Source organism: Astyanax mexicanus, chromosome 24 (genome assembly GCF_023375975.1).
Source record: "Astyanax mexicanus isolate ESR-SI-001 chromosome 24, AstMex3_surface, whole genome shotgun sequence".
Lineage (NCBI taxonomy): Eukaryota > Metazoa > Chordata > Actinopteri > Characiformes > Acestrorhamphidae > Astyanax > Astyanax mexicanus.
In genome coordinates this window covers 2271959-2292613 of record NC_064431.1, presented here as the reverse complement: position 1 = coordinate 2292613, position 20655 = coordinate 2271959, and the positions used below count along the sequence as shown (strand labels likewise).

The following is a 20655-nucleotide window of genomic DNA, read 5'->3' as shown; positions in this document are numbered from 1 at the left end:
AGCAAATAAACAGCGTAGATAAACAGGATTGGTTTCATTTGTTGGCCACTTTATTAGAAACACCTTGTAGCTCCACATTGCTGGTGCACAGTTAGAGTTCTGGGGTCCATCTGTTGATGTCCAGTTTGTACAGACACAGTATTTAGAAATATATAGATATAGATTTTTTGGTACCACTTTAAAATAAGACTACCTTTATAAAGGGTTTATAAAGGGTTTACAATTAGTTTATTAATGGTTACTAATTAGGTTGTAAATGCCTTAAAAATCATTAATAATCAGTTATAACACATACTTACGATGATCTTGGCATCATGTTCTCCTCCTCCACCAGTCTTACACACTGCTTTTGGATAACTTCCGTTTCCTCTTGATTATATATTCCAGAGGTTTATATGTGTATATACTGAATAATAAGTCAATATTAAAGCAAAAGACACAATAAAGCCCCTATTCCAGCGTGTGCAGCGTGCTCTGCAACACTTTTAGATGAAGTCACTGCATCAGTATTCTCTGCACTCTCTGCGGCGAGAGCTAATGATTAAATATGGAGTTGCACGGCTCAGCTAAGCAAGACCTGCTGAAACTGATACAGCTCTTTCTTTCCTCTGAGCTCTGTTTAAAGCCTTTTCTGCCACCAGAGGAAAGAGACAAATACCAAAAAACAAGTCCAGATGAAATGCTCAGTCATTCAGCCGGTCGTTTACCGCCGAACGCCGCAGAGCTCGCTAGCTTCCTCCTCCTCGAAAAAAAAAAATAACAAAAAACAAGAAAAAAAAAACACATCAAACTCTCTAAGGCGGGTATTTTCTGTGCAGCTGGCTGTGAAGTTGCTCTCCTGGAAAGCGCAGATATCTTCTATTAGCTTTACCAGCAAATAAATTACATATCGAATGCAGCTCGACACTCATAATCTTGTTTGCTGAGGCAGAACCCTACCTGTGCATTGTTTATGAGTAATGATTAATCCAGGCCTAGCGAGAATACAGAGGCTGCACTGCAGGCTGCAGCCATGCATAAACAACACCGGCGAAGCACCAAGGTGAATATTTTAATATTTTAATCTTATTTATTATAGATATGCTGCCGATACAAAAACACGGCAGAAATGATGAGAATCGAAAGAAAGAAGTGTAGAATTACTGTAACAGTAGTCCTGCAAATTAGTGTTATTTACCAAACATGAGTTTATTAAAGATTCCCAAAGCTGGCATTGTTCTGAACATTGTTTAATTCAACATATTATTGACTACTTATTCTTTTTAATGAACTTAATTAATGAACATGTTTATTACATGTGTTTATTCCTTAGTAAACTCTCTAAAACTGTCTGAACATCTCTGTAGCATAAGAAAAAAATGATTAGCATCTTATTTATGTACATACAGAACCACCAGTCCAGAATGCGTTAATATTAACAACACATAAAGAATCATGTAGTAACTTAAAAACAGTGTTAAACAAATCAAAATACTCAAAATAAGTCAAAATGTAGGTGCTCTTAATTCTTCTTCTTAGTTCTTTAAATGTTGTTCTGGCTTCTTTTTTGTGACCTCCTAGATGAGTTGTCCATGCCCTTTTTAGAATAATTATCAGCTTTTGAATAAAAAAATCAGCTTTCCAGAAAGTATGAATAATCACAAACACTATTTTTTTTAAAAAAAAGGCTAAATTGAATAAATGAAATCATCATACTTTTTTATTGTGTCAAAGTGTCATTTTGTCAGTGTTTCCCATAAAAAAATATATATTTAAATATATCTGCAGAAATGCGAGGGGTGCAGTCTTGTACACTTGTGTACGTTTGTGTTCAAAATAAGTATGTATAAGGTCGGACATAATCAGGAACATCATGGTAGATCCTACATGTCTTCTTGAAACACACGTTTTAAAGCATTTTAACAGGAAATGTATCCTTTTCAACAGAAACTCTGGAAACTTACAAAAATAATATTTCGTTTGCAGTGGAAGCTTCTTAAATATATTAATGTTTATTAGTATGCAGCGAGCCTGGCACTCGTTTTATCATCTCACTGGAGGCTACAGTTTTCAAGAAGCCTTTGAAAGCTGGGTGAAAACGTCAGTAGCTCAACTTCAAGTGAAGTTTCTTCTCCTTTTTTTTTTCCCCATCTTTTTTCTCTTTCGCACGTCTGCGTGCCGAGTCTTTTCATCATCAGCATTTACACCCAAATATCCCACTGATATAAACACAGCTGCAGTGCTTCAGTGTTGAATGAAATGTAGAGCGGATTTAACATGCAACTATATTTAATTATACGATTTTTCATTTACGTTTACCAATACGCAATTTAACCATATTCCCGCTTCAGGAAAGGAAGAGCAAGAGTTCCTCTATTGTACAGTATACGTTTTTGCATTTTTTTGTCATAGTTAAATTTTTTTCAGATTATCAAGCATGGTGATTGGAGTGCCATGGTCTGGTGCTGCATGAGTGCAGCAGATGTTGGGGAGTTACTGCACATTTCATTGAGGGACACATGAACTCCAATGTGTTCCAGCATGATAACGACCCCAAACACACCTCTAAGATGAGCACTGCTTTATTAAAAAGGCTGAAGGTAAGGGTGATGGTCTGGCCAAGCATGTCTCCAAACCTAAACCCAATAGAGCAGGGGTGTCCAAACTGTGGCCCGTTTTCTTTTTGGAGCGGCCCGTGAGGTATTATAGAAATAGAATGAAAGTTGGCCCGCTGTTAAGCAGGTTTTTTATAATGTGAGATTCAAAGTTTGAACACTAGGTGTCAGAAACGGCCAAAGAGTCTAAAAGCGGAAAGGGTGCTCAGTTGTAGCGCAGAAAAACGGGCCAAAGAGTCTAAAAGCGGAAAGGGTGCTCAGTTGTAGCGCAGAAAAATGGGCCAAAGAGTCTAAAAGCGGAGAGAGTGCACAGTTGTAGCTCAGAAAAACGGGCCGAAGAGTCTAAAAGCAGAGAGAGTACTCAGTTGTAGCTCAGAAAAACGGGCCGAAGAGTCTAAAAGCGGAGAGAGTACTCAGTTGTAGCTCAGAAAAACGGGCCGAAGAGTCTAAAAGCGGAGAGAGTACTCAGTTGTAGCTCAGAAAAACGGGCCAAAGAGTCTAAAAGCGGAGAGGGTGCGCATTTCTAGCGCAGAAAAACGGGGCAAAGAGTCTAAAAGTTGCCATAATTAAGTTTAATATTAAGAGACATCATGAAATGAAACATCGATTTGAAAAATCTTAGTTTACACAACACTGTCAAAGATAAAGATAGTAAGTCAAGTAAAATGGTGTGTAAATGAAATAATCAGAAAAAAAGTATTATTTAAAGTGGTATATTTCTTTATTTGTTTTATTATAGAGTCTGTGGCCCGTGACTTCAAATATATTTCTCTTTTTGGCCCCCAACAAAAAAAGTTTGGACACCCCTGGCGTATGGGTTTACAGTGTAGAGAAAATATAAATAGAAAACATTATTAGAACCGTATAAACAGTATATACAAAAGGTATAGTGTATGTCAGATTCAGGCCATACACTTCATTCATGACTCTGGTGATCTAACATTAAAGGACATCTCAGAGTGGTCTGGCGTTTTTGACGTGCAGTAAATACAGGAAAGCGCTTTTGAAGTGAGTGAATCAGTTCTTCTATTAAAGAGATTTCCTTCCAGCCAAGGAGAGAAATATGACAGTAGTCAAGGGCACATATAGACGTATATAACAGCGTGCCCAAGGATGAAGCTTCCTACACACAATCCACCCACAGAAATCCTCCCTTTATTATTCTTATTTTCAGTTGAGGGCATTTTTTTCATTGTTTTCTTTGTTCATATTGTTCTTCACCACCTTAACCCTCCTTTTATCTTTTATATTTTGAAAAAAAAAAAATGAAAAAAAAATCTCTAAAAAAAATGATTTAATAAAGACAAGGCTGTTTTATATGCATGAAAATATATAAGAAATATCAATATTTTACACACATTTGTTTTATAAATTTTATAATCTTGCTCTAAATGTTCCTTTAATTTAGGCCCTTAACTTAACAACGCAATGATTATAACACTTATATAATCCTAATATAACATTAGTATTAGCCACTGATAATTTATGAAATATTCATAAACGGACAGTTCTGGTGGAAACAGGAGAGTTGAGGTGCACATTGAATTCTGCGTCATTTGATCAGCCATGGTTTTATGTTTTTTATTGGATACAATCCGGGTTATCACCCCTTTGAACATCCCTTTCAGACAGCTTCCTCTTACAGCGTCCACAGTTAATCCTTTTGGATGTGGTTGGTCCTTCGTGGTGGTATGCTGACGTTACCCTGGATACCGTGGCTCTTGATGCTGCATCACAAAGGCTTGCTGTCTTGGTCACAGATGCTCCAGCAAGACGTGCACCAACAATTTGTCCTCTTTTGAACTCTGGAATGTTAATGTTAAAGTGTGCATTGCAATATTTTGAGCTCTTACTGGTGCAATAATGTGCAATTAATGTAGATTGGCCACCAGGCTGCTCCAATTTAGCCATGAAATTTTTCAACCCCTATACATTAGCTATAGATAATAAATGAGGCCCATTGTTTTTTTTTTTTTGTTTTTTTTTACATTTATTCACATTTGATGACAATTTTCTTTTAATTACTGCATTAAAAGGTGAAGCGTGTGAATGAAAAAATCTATAACCCTATAGACCATAGAGCCCTGTTCACAAAACTCCACCCTTTTCCATGAACCAAAATTTAACAGTCCATCCACAAACATTACTTTAAAAAAATACCATATAAGTACAAGGGGTACAAAGAGTATTTTACGCAATCGAGAGCCTTCATTTCTCTTCCCTTTAAAGACGTGGTGTTGAAATACTGGAGAGGTGGGGAAGAAGAGGAGCCAGCAGCGATTAAGGCTTGATTCCTCTGTATTACAAAAGAGAGGGACCACTGTGGCACATTGAGCAGCGTGGGCCGACCAGGCAACCTGCTGCAGAGCTTTCCTGCTCCATTATCCCTCTGCAGCTCCGGCTTTTACGGGGGAGAGAGCGCAGGAGAGGGGGGGTGGAGAGAGAGAGAGAGAGAGAAAGAAAGAAAGAAAGACATGCCGAGTGACTTTCTCTTTTCTGAGAATGACAAGACTCGCTGTGACAACGGGTAGCGATGAGGTAACTCTCCTAACTGCACCAGTTACAAGGACATTTCGCTGCAGGAACGGTATTCCAATGAAAATGGGCTCTTAAAGATTTACTCACTGCAGAAATAAGCTGAATACTGAGATCTGTGAACACAGGATGAATCTGCACAGCAAAAACTGGAGAGTTGAAACAATTGAGAGTCGTTTTTTCCTCTTTCTGTCACATTTTGGTCGTTTCTTCCTTTGTTTTTTGTCTAAACCATATCCTCAGAGCACATGGCTCCCTGTGTCTCTGCTTGTCTCCGCCCATGTCTTCAGTGCTCCCATCTGTGTTCATGTGTAGGTCCGCCTCTCCTCATTACCTTTCCACAGGTGTTTCTTGTTTCCTGTTTTCTGTTTCCTGTTCAATGCCATCAGGTTGCTGTTTTATGTTTTCTATTCATCGCCAGGACCAGGACAGGTGAGAAAAAAAACACAAAAAAAAAGGTTTGCGTAAAATTTATAAAAAAAAAAACGTTTTGCAACTTTCTGCATTGGTAGCGAGACAGAAGCGGAAAAGCGTCAATAACAATGAAGCATGGAAGCAAGGAAAACGCGTCGTAACTGTCACGGAGACCCAGGCAGGGTGACGAGGAAAGCGGACACAAGTGCAGGTAGGGTGAAATCAATAAATAATAATTTAATAAATAAATAACAAGTAACAAAGAAACAAGAAACAAGTAAACACTTAAATACGGAACAGGGAGATATATACAAGGAACAAGGGAGTGAACCAAATAAATGAAACTAGATAAACAAATAACCAATAACCAAAACAAACCAGTAAGACTAGAGAACATAAACTAAGCAAAACAAGAAGTACGAATGATAAACAAACAGGGAGTAAATAAACAAAGAAACAAACGAGGTAAGAACACAAAGAAACTAGAAACTACCAAGAATAACCAAGAAGATAAACAAAACTAAACAGGGCAGGGATATATATATTTACAAGGGAAAACAAACAAGAAGCTAATACTAGACAGGGAAAAACTAGGCTAGACAATAATAAATAAACTAAGCAGAAAGGAACTAAACACTAAGCAGGGAACTGGGGAAACGAGGAAGAAACAGGAAACTAGAAAACTAAACAAGAAATAAACACGGAGCAAGAACTAGGGCTATGAAACACAGAGAAACACAGAGAGACAAAACAACAGGGGACGGTGCAAAGACCGACGGAGACAAAGTGGTAGACGAGGGCTATTTAAAGAAACAGGAAACACACTAGAATTGGAAACACCTGGGGAAGGGGCGGAGCTACAAATGAGACAAGTGGTGGAAAGGTACTGAGACGGGAGACACAGGGGAGCATACGTCACGTGGGGAAGACACACAGAGACACGAGACGAGACCAGGATGTGACAGTAACAGAGCTGGTAAAATAGATAATACACGGCAGAGAACCAAGGGAACAAAGGGCTATTTATACAACTACAAACAGGTGTGGAAAATAAGCAATCAGAAGGAGGGCAGGTCAGTGTTCTTCATGGGCTGAGAATGCTGGGAAATTGAGTCTTTAGAGGAACAATTGTCCTGAATGGGCAGACTGACAGCATCAGGACTGACACTGTTTTGTAGTTTATTCAGTGTTAATTCCACTAGTCCTGTCTCTTCTTGTTTTGAGTTTAGCTTTTGTTCATTGTTTGTTTACTTGTAAATAAATTAATCCGCGTTTATGTCCGCCTCGCGTTCTCCCTGCTGCAAATCCTTTTAAAATGAGACTTTCAAAATGTAATTTTAACTCAAAGTTAACAAGAAAAGAAGAGAAGAGAAGAAATAGAAGAGAAGAGAAGTGGGGAAGCAGCATTTTGTTTTTGAGACGTGCAAAAGCGCAGCACTGTTAAGATACAAATGTGCCAAAGTCAGAGCTCACCTGGTTCTTAAAGGGAATGATGAGCTAGTGACTCACTGATTGGTTTATTTCATGTCGTGGCCACAATTAACCACTCCCATGATTAATTAAAATAATTCGATCATGTCTTTTGTGTATTTCAGGCCTTTCATAACACGCTGCATTGTAAACCCATACGTTGTTTTAACTCTGTTTTAAGTCTGTTTTACATAAAATTGGATATTTCCAAACAATACTCAACTATTTTGAGTTAGTTGAACTCAGATTTGTGGGCTCATATACTGTACTATTCAAACTGAGATCTTTGAGTTGAACCAACTTATAATAACTGAGTTTAGTCTGTTGCCATTAACAGCTTCTTTTCCATTGGCTTCTGTCACAATCTATTTACATACTGGGCGTGTCCAACAGTTTCTGACTAACACTCACCATCAGTGTGTAGTGATTCCCCCTGGGCTACCTTACAAATAAATCAACTTCCCTATTAGCTGCAATAACTTGATGTTCTAAGTAATACTAACTTAAGTTTTGATTACCCATTACTTAACTTTTTTTAAGGCAACCGTTTTCGTCCAATTTTTAAAGTAAATTAAACTTATTTGGGCTCACAGTGTGTACCAAAGACACACCGACACGCCCTAAATCCAACTACGGGATCCGCCATTGACTGATGTGCTGTAGATCACTGAAATACGGCCCCTAGATCTGCATTCTCCCACCAGATCAAGCCGTTAATCCATTTCCACCAAAAAATGATGAAGCATGGCTCATCAGACTGTCAGGATATCTGCGGATTCTCTCAGAATCAAATTTCGTAACTCAGCCCTCCGGCTTTCCCACTCGAGAAACCCTGTCATTAAAATGTTAAAATGCTTTTTGCCTCCAGAATCAGTGCAGCCGTACTCTGCAGCTGTGATCTTTACATTCCCAAAAAACTGCTGGATAACGAGACTCTCGCTGTACTGTAAGTGTGATTAATGAGGAGAGGAAGGTTGACTTTCATTTGGCCGAATTGAAGAAAGAGCGTGACCCTGTTGTTTTTATATCCGCTGGCGACGAAAGGAGATCGGTACAGGACCTGGATCTGAGTCAGGCCCCGCCCGGTCGAGCTCCTGACCCCCGGGCTGCTCACGCTTTACTTTACTAACAAGAACAAAAGGAGACTTTTCTGAATTCAGAGAAAAGTCAACAGATTGTGTTTTTGTGTTTTGTTCAGAATCCAGCGATTGATTCGGTCCTTCTGGTGAGAGACGGTGTTTGCGGTTCTTTTACGAAGCTTTTGGGTTTGTTAAATGCAATGCAGTGCACTGCAGGAGAACAATGCATGCCTGAAGATGTAATTTATGAATTTATGTTTAAGGGAGGTACAATAGTTTACAATAGCGTTCACAAATTCTTTCTCTAATATACCCATTAACTAATGATTAATAATCTTTTCTACTAAGGAAAATGACAAAAAAGTATCGTACAGTGACTGAGATAAGTAACTTTAATCTGATTACTGGATTGGAAAAAGTAATGCTTTAGATCACCAGTAAGAGCAGAGTGTAAAGTAACAATTAGCAGGGTAAGAGCACAGTTTTGCTCAAAATATCATACCAGAGTTCAAAAGAGAACAAATGGTTGGTGCACGTCTTGCTGGAGCATCTGTGACCAAGACAGCAAGTCTTTGTGATGCATCAAGAGCCACGGTATCCAGGGTAATGTCAGCATACCACCAAGAAGGAGCAACCACATCCAACAGGATTAACTGTGGACGCTGTAAGAGGAAGCTGTCTGAAAGGGATGTTTGGGTGCTAACCCGGATTGTATCCAAAAAACTCCATATTCAATGTGCACCTCAACTCTCCTGTTTTCACCAGAACTGTCCGTCACCACAATACATTATTGTGCTCTAAAACCAGGTGTTTCAGTTTCATTGTCCAACCCCTGTATATATATATATATATATATATATATATATATATATATATATATATATATATATATATATATATATATATATACAGCTCTGGAGACCTAAGGTTGTGGGTTTAATCCCTTGGTGTGAGTGTATGACTGTATGAGCTCAGGGGAGTATTCCTGTATTCCTGACTTGGACCCAATGATTCAGGCTAGTTTGACAGAAATCCAGTGATAAAACAATAAGACCAAAACAAATCAATAAAAAATAAAACACAGGACCCCTGGTGAGCCACCAAAGGCAGCAGTGGTCTTTGTAAAAAACTTCCTCAAAGCTGGAAGAAGAAATCTTGGGAGGACTCAGAGGATGGACCCATCCTCCTTTGGTCAAAACTGCTTATACATTCTTGATTGACAAGTCTCTGTTTCATATGTATAAGTCTGTTGTTATGTTCAGTTACACTCATATATACATGTATATATATATATATATATATATATATATATATATATATATATATATATATATATACAGCTCTGAACAAAAATAAGAGACCACTAAAAATGATGAGTTTCTTTGATTTTACCAAATTGAATAATCAAGAAGAAGATGGATGATCACAAGCCATCAAACCAAAATGAACTGCTTGAATTTTTGCACCAGGAGTAAAGCAGCATAAAGTTATCCAAAAGCAGTGTGTAAGACTGGTGGAGGAGAGAGAACATGATGCCAAGATGCATGAAAAAAACTGTGATTAAAAACCACCAGGGTTACTCCACCAAATATTGATTTCTGAACTCTTAAACTCTTACGAATTATGAATATGAACTTGTTGTTTCCTTTGCATTATTTGAGGTCTGAAAGCTCTGCATCTTTCTTGTTTTGTTTTTTCACCCATTTCTCATTTTCTGCAAATAAATCGTCTAAATGAGAATATTTTCATTTGTAATTTAGGAGAAATGTTGTCTGTAGTTTATAGAATAAAATAACAATGTTCATTTCACTCAAATATAAACCTGATTCAGAAACTGAAGTAGCTCTCCTCTGCTGTAGGGACTAGCAGCGGTCCTAAAACAGAGCCTTGCGGGATTCCATATCTCATATGCCTCACCTTTCTATCTTTCTCTCTTCTTTTTTTTCCAGGAAGTGCAGGAACATCTGTGACATTCAATCATAATGGAGATGCTCCAGGACGCTACGACTTGTTCCAGTACCAGATGAACAATAACAGCTCTCCAGGGTACAAAGTCATTGGGCAATGGACTGAAAATCTCCAGCTCAACGTGAGTACCGAGGATGAGAGTCGTTAAATTAAATGTTTTAATTCCCACAAGTCTTGTAGTTGGGGTTACATTTTCTACATAGTGTATTTTAACTATATTATCACTATGTAATGTCTTGAATATGGCATTTGAGCAGAAGCAAAATATTTTCAATAGAACTTGATCTGATGAAAGGGGGGAGAAAAAAAAACATCAATCAATACCAGCCATAAATAAGCAATGTAATCTTTATCCACTGATGAGGCCAAACACTAAATAATTCACTTTCATTATCTGTACCTTACTCTGTATGTGATCTTTAGCAGTTGTTACCTATTGCAGCTATTGGTTGGTCTGCATATGCATCTGCTTATGGAGTATTTTAGTTTCATTGAATCACAATGGTTCGCAATGGACATTTTTCCAAAAAAAGACTCAAAAAACATCTGAAATTCTAGAGCATTAAATGATAATGGCCTCTGTTTGAACCTTAAGGTGTTTTCACAATAAACTAGTTTGGTCTGGACCTTCAGAGTCGAAATAGCAGGTGTGAAAAACCAAAGGATCAAAATTTGATCCAACCAAAAGAGGTTCTAGCAGGAAAACTCTAGAAACAAAGTGCAGCAAGAAAGATTTAATCCCAATAAACACGTATGACAATTAGTAAGTGAATATAGTGTATATAGAGTCTTTGGCGAAAGCCCCGTCGAAGCCCAGGTCCGCAGCGTCTGGAACCTCGCAGATCCTGCCGTACTTGTACGGCGGGGGCGGAGCCTATCCCCTGGGCAACCGGCGGGACCGAACTGGAGGCGGTGGGGAAGGAGGAGGGTGAAAACGTATGTCAGCGTCTGCAAGCAGGGGAGAACAGGTATGAGGGAGGTCTTTTAAGGACAGGTGGGAGTTGGTGATTGGCTGAGAAAAGTGGCGTGATTTCGAGTTTCCTACGCGGAGCTTTCAGTTCTCTAGAACAGTTTAGCTTTGAAGTAGCATCACAGCGCTAACGCTCGGAAGAAAAGCACAGCGACTCGGTTCTGATACACCAGCTCACAGATGCAGCCTTGTGCTGATCCACATCACCCTAGGAGTGATGTTGGTTGGTCTGCATATTCATCTGCTTATGGAATATAATAGTTTCAGTGAATCACATCAGTTCGCAATGGACATTTTTCCAAAAAAAGACACAAAAAAGCATCTTTTTCCAGAGCATCAAAGGATAATGTCCTTTGTTTGAACCTCAAGGTGCTTTCACAATAAACTAGTTTGGTCTGGAGCTTCAGAATCGAAATAAAAGGTGTGAAAAACCAAAGGATCAAAATTTGATCCAACCAAAAGAGGTTATCTAGTACAATTTAGCTATAGGCCAATCTACCCACCCATTCAGCTGTAAATCCCCTATCACTAGTGATGCCCCAACACAAGGAGGGTTAAGAAGAATAGCACACGCCTCCTCCGACACATGTGAAGTCAAGACTCAGCCTCTTTTTGAACTCTTTTTGAAATAGCATCACAGCGCTAACGCTCGGAGGAAAGTGCAGCGACTCGGTTCTGATACACCAGCTCACAGATGCAGCCTTGTGCTGATCCACATCACCCTAGAAGTGATGAGGGGAAAGAGAGAGCACCATCTACTGTACTGTACCCACCCAGAGAGAAACAGCAAGGCCAATTGTGCTCTCTCAGGGCTCTGGCAGCTGATGGCAAGCTGCATGGCTGCATGAATTCGAACCCTGGCTAATAATAAATTTATTAGATAAGATACAATAGATACAAGAGATACAGAACTACAGCCTTTAATTATAGAACTCCTATATGATTAGCGAAGCTTAAAATATCAATATATTATATGTAGAAACAAGGAAGTGATCGTAAACTAATGTTACAGTATGTTGAAGAAGCACAGCTCTGGAAACTCATCTTATTATGCAGCATATGCATCAACTGCATCACTGCCCTGACATGCATGTCCCATTTCCACTCGCACTCGCACCGCTATCGACCAGCCGCGCATTCTTAGCAATGCCTGGCAACCCTGTGATTTAGTTGACAGAGAGAACAACATATGCAGGAAGGTATTGATGTTCGCTGCACAAATAGAGTGTAAATCAGCCTCGCAACACAGGGCATCGCAGCATGTCTCAGAGTGGGTCTCGGAATTCATCAGCTTATCTGCTCTGCGCTGGGCAATCAAATTGACAAGCGCTGCGCTTGATTCCTCCCTCTCCCCGACCTGAGACCAATCAGACAACAGCTTGGAGGGACGCTACCGCCTCGCCTGAGATGTTCTGCAATCGGCACGCTGGAGCCGAAGCACCATCTAACGCTTTCCGGATCGCGCCGGTCAAAGTGTCCCCTCAAGGTCCGCCTTTCTTAATGAGTTTTGATCATATCGCCGACTCTCTTAAGCACCAGCAGCTAATCTGAATCATAATTAATGCTGAGAATAACTAGAGTCCGACTAACACAATTAGTGCATGTCAGCTTTAAGATATCTCCTCCCAGCGGAGTTTAAATGCAGCGCATTATTATTATTGTTATATATTTTTTTTAACTCTTAAACTTCTGCTCAACAGTTTAGTAGAGCATGCATGAGTCACTGTGGGTCCTGTTTTAGCGATCTATAGCGCATCGATCAATTTTGGATCGTGCAGCTGGAATTAGGGCGTCACAAGGGGAGTGCACAAAAAACATGTGACATGGTCTGACTTCGGTACATTCGTATCTTAACAGTGTGGTGCTTTGTGCATCTCAGACGAGCAGCGGTGTACACCCATCCATACCTACGGCACATCTGCATTTGTATGGCTGGCTGACTGTTGACTGTTGTCAGGGTTTTAATCAGTCAGTGGCGCACCTGTGTTATCTGAACACGCCTCACTTCCAGACCACCACACCCATCAGTGTAGGTTTATTGCTAAACTCTGATGCTATTTTAACAGAATAGAATTTTATCATCAGATTTGTAACAGAAGTTAATGATCCAGAATTTCATGATATTAATAATAATAATGCACTCCTCCAAATATCTCCATATAGCCAGGATTAAATGAAATGATATAATCTGGACAGATATAATCTACATAGTCTATATCAGATATATAATGGGAAATAAGAACAGTGTGATTTTTTTCTTTTGCTAAAAACAGTAAAAAAGTATAAACTAATAGTTGTGAACTGATGTGATAATTAGGGGTGGGTGATTATGGTATGATATTTTAGGCTATAATATCGTTCACCATATTCAAATGTTGGCCAATTTTATCGCATATGATACAAAATGGGACAGCCCTTATTACTAGTAATATTTACTAGTCAAATATTTTTTTTTAAATAATATAGGCCCCTGGTCGAGGACGTTAAAGGGTTAAAAAAACGAAAGCTAGCCCATTTCAGCATAAAAAAAACACAGGTTTTAAATCTGTTAGACCACCACAAGGCCATTTAATCGAGTTTACCCCAGATCAAGCCTGTAAATATCCTCCGACAGCGCAGACGCTTCTGTTTATTCTGAAGTGCTGTACCGCCGCGCTCATTGAAATGCACAGATCGTACGTAACAGCGGAGCGGGAATTGCAGGAATTGAATTCGGGAGAATTTCATCAGACAGAATTCACTCTGAGGTGTGTTAGAGTCCTGCTTCATGCAGGAAATGAAGAAATATGCATGACACAACTTCACTTCAGAGAGACTTATATTAACTCTATAACTCTAAACAGCTAGATTTGTATATGTAGTGTATTAATATGTATGTGCATAGAGTGCAGTATAGTATAGTATATAGTATATAAATGTATTTGTTGGTGTACTATAGCTTACAGCATTGTTGGAATGCTATATGTAAGTGTAATATAATTTTTATATGCAAGATGTATGTATAAAACAACTTATACATACAGTATACATTAGATGCTATTTTGCAAAAACCTTGTAACTCCATTTTATTTTCATTTGTTTTTATGGTTTAAAATTGATCATACAATTTCCTAAATTTAAGTTTGCTTCTTAAACCAAAAAACTGGTTGGGCCACCCTTCAATCGAGCATTTGCAGTATCTTGAGTGATACTAAGTCTTTCACAAAGCTGTTACTGGAGTGTTTAGGGTCATTGTCCTGCTGCAGAACCCAAGTATTGTTTCAGCTTGAGGTCTCAAACAGATGGCCTGACTTTCTCTTTCAGGACTTTTTGGTAGGCATCGTAATTCATGGTTTGATTAACATTGATGATTAACAGTTATCCCAAATTCCAAATAAAAATATTGTCATTTAACGCATTTATTTGCAGAAAATCAGAGAGCTTTCAGACCTCAAATAATGCAAAGAAAACAAGTTCATATTCATATGTTCATAAAGTTTTAAGAGTTCAGAAATCAATATTTGGTGGAATAACCCTGGTGGTTTTTAATCAGTTTTCATGCATCTTGGCATTATGTTCTCCTCCTCCACCAGTCTTACACACTGCTTTTGGATAACTTCAAGCAGTTCAGCTTGGTGGTTTGATGATCAGCTTGTGATCATCCATCTTCCTCTTGATTTTATTCCAGAGGTTTTCAATTTGGTCAAATTAAAAGAAACTCATAATTTTTAAATGATGTCATCGCTGTCCTATGAAAAATACTTAACTTCTCCAAAACAGCACTTTTACAGGATAGAGAAGAAAAACTTTGTAAACTTTTAATGGAAGTCAATGTAAAAAGAGTTTATTTCAGGTCATTTTAAAGAGTTTCTATTGGTCCGTTCATCAAGAAATTTTGGCACAGTGTAAGGGACAGTTAGTCAGTTTAAATTATGTAGTAAACCAAAAATCGACAAAAAGGGATGATATACAGGGTTACATTTTGAATTTGATAATATGCAATAATATACTATACTATCTAATCTCTCTCTATATCAGTTTTTGCCATCATAACTGTTTCTCTCTGGCCTCTTGTTGCTCAGTGTTTACTCCGATATGCCGAGCACATATTAAATTATGCACTTTCTCCTCACGTTGACAATTCCCAGAAAGCTTCACTCCTGTTTTATTTTTTGCATTTATTTATTTTTATTTTTTTTATGGAGAGGCAGAGAATAATGGGGTTTGACATTAGGACTGTGCCTCTGTGTCGGATGTGTATTATTTGTCAGGAGCCGGTGCTTCCCTGGGCACGGGTGGCATCATAAATGGATTCAGCTCGCTGCTTTGTGGGAATCCTTGTTCGGGCGATTGCAGCGTGAGGAGAAAAACAGACGAGAGAGAGAAAAAGAGAGAGAGAGAGAGAGAAAGAGAGAGAGAGGGAGTATTCCACTGTGGTGTGATTCACAGCTTCTGGACGCATTGAGTCACAGATGAGGAGTCCGGTACAGTCATCTCCCAGGATCGCCCCCGGCTCACGCCGCAAATGTCATTTGCGCATCACGGCCCCTCCCATTTCTCCCCAACAGTACGGGTATATACACGTCTACAAAAGTACCAAGTGGCAGGATGGTTCAGATGACATCTCTGTGAGGCTTATAAGTTGCATTTCATAGCATAACACAGCATTTTTCAACAAGATAAAGGCCAAAAGTTCTATGAGTGCCGCTATCAGCCGGTAATGCACTGTAACCGAAGCTCTTCATGCATTACTCCGCCACATACAGGAAACCTAGCAACGATGCAGCGCTTACAAGCCAAATACAAACCAAACAGCGCAGCTACAAACAGAGCAGCAATGGAACTATTTTAACTGGTGGAGTGTTTATAACCAAACAAATCCTATTGTCTCCTCCTCTTTAACTCTCTTTAAATCTTTCAATAAACAGCAATATTGGAACTGTGGTATAATCACAAGCAATAATACACTCAAGGTTCATGCTATAACATGTAATACTAACCCTGCTGTGCTGCTCTACAATATTAACAAATATATTAACAAATATATATTAACAAATGAAATGAAGTTAAACAGACCAAACATAGCTTAAACTATTTTGGGTCTATATTGGCTGCAATCATATGGAATTGAGAAATAAATATGAGAAACTCACATTACTTTTTTCACTGTACTTATTTTTTCTCAAGCAGCAGCTACCTCAAATTTCACAGCAACCACCTAGCAACACCATATCAACCACGTGTTGGCATCTGCATTTTTTATGAACGTGAATATACCGCCCAAGTAACGAAGTTTCTTTGCTCTGTTACAGAACATTTTGTTTATAAACAGCTCTAGATAGAATTTAGAGGCCACTTCAGTTTCTGAATCAGTTAACAAAAAAGATGCAGAGCTTTCAGACCTCAAATAATGCAAAGAAAACAAGTTCATATTCATAAAGTAGTTTTAAGAGTTCAGAAATCAATATTTGGTGGAATAACCCTGGTGGTTTTTAATCACAGTTTTTTTTTTCATGCATCTTGGCATCATGTTCTTCTCCTCCACCAGTCTTACACACTGCTTTTGGATAACTTTATGCTGCTTTACTCCTGGTGTAAAAATTCAAGCAGTTCAGTTTGGTGGTTTGATGGTTTGTGATCATCCATCTTCCTCTTGATTATATTCCAGAGGTTTTTAATTTGGTAAAATCAAAGAAACTCATCATTTTTAAGTGGTCGCCTATTTTTTTTTTCCAGAGCTGTATATTCCCCTCTCTTTTTGCCGAGCCCCAGAGAGCCCAGAAGGTCACATTGCAGTAAGCCTGGCTGGGAGCTCTGGTGTTGGGGTTAGTGGGAGGAAGAAAAGCACTCAGTCCCCCGTCGGCTTCTCTCGGCACACTGGAAGGAAACGGTGGCTGGGTTTTCTCGGCTTGATCCTGTTTGCTCACTGGGCTCGTGATAAAAGCTACCGCTGAAGTCTGGTGCCAGGAAAAAAAAGCAGTGAATCACGGTTAGGTGGGCGACGATGCCAAATTCACCAGGTCGCATCGGATTTCTAGCGTCTTGTTTTTCCTGTCGCGCTCGCTTTATGCACATGGCATTAATAATTAACAGGGTTATGCACTCATGACTATTTCTAGGATTTCTTATTTTCTTAAAAAGCTCAGGGATCTGGAACACGCCTCGCCTCAGTAAACAACTGATACAGCTTTTTTACAACTTTAAAAATACACCTTAGCAACCATCCCCTTTGTATAGCAACCATCTACAGCAGCAACAGCTATGCAACAACACAGAAACACACAATGCTTAGCAACATTGCATGGCATAGCAACTAATATGCTACCATAGTTATACCTATGAAGCCATATGCAACACCTTAGCAACCATCCCCTTTGTATAGCAACCACCTACAACAGCAACAGCTTAGCAACAGCACAGAAACACACAATGCTTATCAACACTACATGGCAAGAAAACAGCAACCACCAGTCAACACCTATTAACAACATAAGCAACCCCATAGCAGCTAATACTGTGCCATGGTTGTATCTATGCAACCTAATGCAATACCTTAGCAACCAACACCTTTGTACAGCAACAACACAGGAACACGATGCATAGCTACATTGCATAGTTAAAAAAAAGCAACCACCAGTCAACACCTTTGTAGCCACATAGTACCCATATAGCAACTAATTCTGTACCATAGACAACGTTAAAGCTGAACCTTAGCAACCACCACCTTTGTATAGCAACCGTCTACAGCAGCAACAGCTCAGCAACAGCACAGAAACACACAATGCTTAGCAGCACTGCATAGCAAGAAACCAGCAACCACCAGTCAACACCTTTGTAGCCACATAGTAACCATATAGCAACTAATTCTGTACCATAGTTTTATCTATGCAACCTAATGCAACACCTTAGCAACCAACACCTTTGTATAGCAACCATCTACAGCAACATCAGCTTAGCAACAGCACAGGAACATGATGCTAATCAACACTGCATAGCAAGAAAACAGCAACCACCAGTCAACGCCTTTGTAACAATTAGTAACCCCATAGCAACTGACACTGTACCATAATTATACCTATGCAGCCTAATGCAACACCTTAGCAACCAACACCTTTGTGTAGCAACCATATTCAATAGCAACACCTTAGCTAACACCTACCAACACCTTAACATCCTTCATGATTACTATTGCAACCACCTAGCAACACCATAGCAACAGCGTAGCAACATTGTAGTAACTGCTAATCAACACTGGCAACAATGGAATGGGTGTTAACGATCATGGCTAGTGACATCTGGCTAAAGTTGTCCATTCACACACTCAAGTGATTCAACAAATGCAAAAAAAAAAAAAAAACTGTTACCGTAACAGCTGAGAAAACAGCAACCACCAGTTAGCACCTTTGTAACCACGTATCAATCCCATAGAAACTATAGCTACCTTAGTAAACATCTGTCAACACTTTAACAGCCTCCATGAATACTACAGCAACCACCTAGCAAGGTGTTGGTATAGCAACACCTTAGCAACCACCTTGCAGCACCACAGCAACCCCCTTGGATATTATAGTGACCACCCCATAGTGAAAATGGGAATCTGTAGTGGTCATCAAGCAACTACTTTGTAACCCCATAGCATCAATGTCACCTGGGATACCGGAGCAACCAGTGAGAACCAATTTAGCTTCAGATCTTTTTTTTTTTTTCATGATTTTTATATTTTATCTTCTTGATAACCAACCATAGATTCCTTAAAAACCCTGCATTCCACGCTTCAGTTCCTGATGTTCCAGGTTATAAAGGGAAACATGGAAAAAGAAAATTAGGGCAGGAACCTTTATGTCATCTGTAGAACAACCGCCTGGATCCTTATGAGTCAAATGCCAGACTCGTGAGAAGTCAGACGGAAACCTATAGAGACGTGACCTTTGAGATATAGCCACGTCTTTATCATCGCAAGGTCATAAATCATCATCATATATTTACACTGCTGTTAAAGGGCTCTTAGAAAGAACCTTTATCTGACCTTCGGGCACGGGTGGGCCTTTACAGGAGGATGAGTGTGGTGGGTTTACCACATTATTAAGAACCCTGTCATGATGATGAGAGGACAGTGACTTCAGAGAGGGTCAGGGAATGATTCCACCAGTTATACAGTACACATCGTGCCGTTGAAGAATCACCGTTGGGTCCATGAAGAACCATAATGGTACCATGTTGCTTTTATGCACAGGAATTCAGTTATTCAGTGAGCATTTTTAACTTGTGCATTGGTCAAGGGACCATATCTTTAAGTTGTTAGCCTATGCTATAACCTATGCACTATCCTGTGCTGTGCCATAGCTTACATGCTAACCTATGCTGCAACCTACGCCTGATATGCACCTACCCAGAAATGTAAGTACACATTGCAAGAATGCAAATTGCCGCAAATATATTTGGTCCACTGACCATCCTATCTATCTATCTAGCCTCAGTTAGCATCTTCTATAGTATCCACCAGTCACCTCGGCCGCAGCCTGATAGCAGGGACGGTCACCAGCCAGGCTAGGCTAAGCTAAGATAATGCTAAGCTAAAGCAAGCTATGCTAACCTAACCACAGTCCAGCAGGCACAGCTAGCCTGCCAGCTAGCTAACCAACCAACACCACCCAGCAAACAGAGGCAGAAATGCTCACTATCAATTTTTAGTTTTTTTTTATTATTCATTTTGTAAGAAAAAAAAACTGTTGTATAAAAGAAATAGAACACTCGATGTCTATCTATCTATCTATCTATCTGTCTGTCTGTCTGTCTGTCTGTCTGTTTATCTATCTAGACACACCAATGCACAAGTGTAAATGCTCATAATGGCATTGGCCACTATGTTGCCTATATCATAAATTGCACAAAACCTATACTGTAGCCTGCACTGTAGCGTATGCATAATTTATGCAAAGATGCATACACTACACTGTCGCCTATGCCACAGTCAACCCGTAACCTATGCCATAACCCACGCTGTAGCCTACATGTATTGTATTGCATATTATATTGACTTGGGACTTCTTTTTTATCAACTTTACCACTCGTTCCCACCTCTGCTACCAAAACTCCAGAGTTTAGCTCCTGCAAAAAGAACAAAAACTGCCTGGTCTAGATCTCCTGTCTCCTGATTTGTTTCAGATCACGGTTCATAACAATAGCGATGCTATTACGCACTGGGAGTTATTCAGTAATCTGAGATTAACATACGGCATTAAAGGCCTCAGTGAACCTAATGTAATTCTGAGATAATTAATGGAAGGTATTTACACAAATTGAACATCAAGCGTGACACATAACGGTGCATTGTTTGAAAACAAAAGCAGCCAACCATCGCTTATTTTAATTAGCTTATCATTGGATAGTTTCCCTAATTCCAACAGGGGGCAATTATTCACTCCCCCCGGAGCCTCGGCAAAAGTTTGATTGGAGTGTGAGACCAGAGCCTTTAGCTCGTGGGCTAATTACATTCATCTGGGGTAAGGTTCCGTTCAATTCACACTTCTTACAGATTACCGCAGTATTTCAGCACGCTGAGAGGCAATCAGAAATTATTTATATTCAGGCTTTTCCTTTTTTTATATGTTTAATATGTAATTGGTGAGCTGGCTGTAACAGAGCT

General features: G+C 39.3%; 1 protein-coding gene across 3 annotated transcripts in view; it reads left to right on the top strand.

Annotated features, from left to right (window-relative positions):
• LOC103031622 (metabotropic glutamate receptor 7) overlaps window positions 1-20655 on the top strand; it is a 285237-nt gene that overhangs the window by 202155 nt on the left and 62427 nt on the right. For all 3 annotated transcript variants that reach the window (XM_022682217.2, XM_022682219.2, XM_015606383.3), the window contains exon 7: window positions 10042-10181. In XM_022682217.2, the coding sequence (XP_022537938.2) occupies window positions 10042-10181 (140 nt within the window). The remainder of the gene's footprint in view (window positions 1-10041; window positions 10182-20655) is intronic.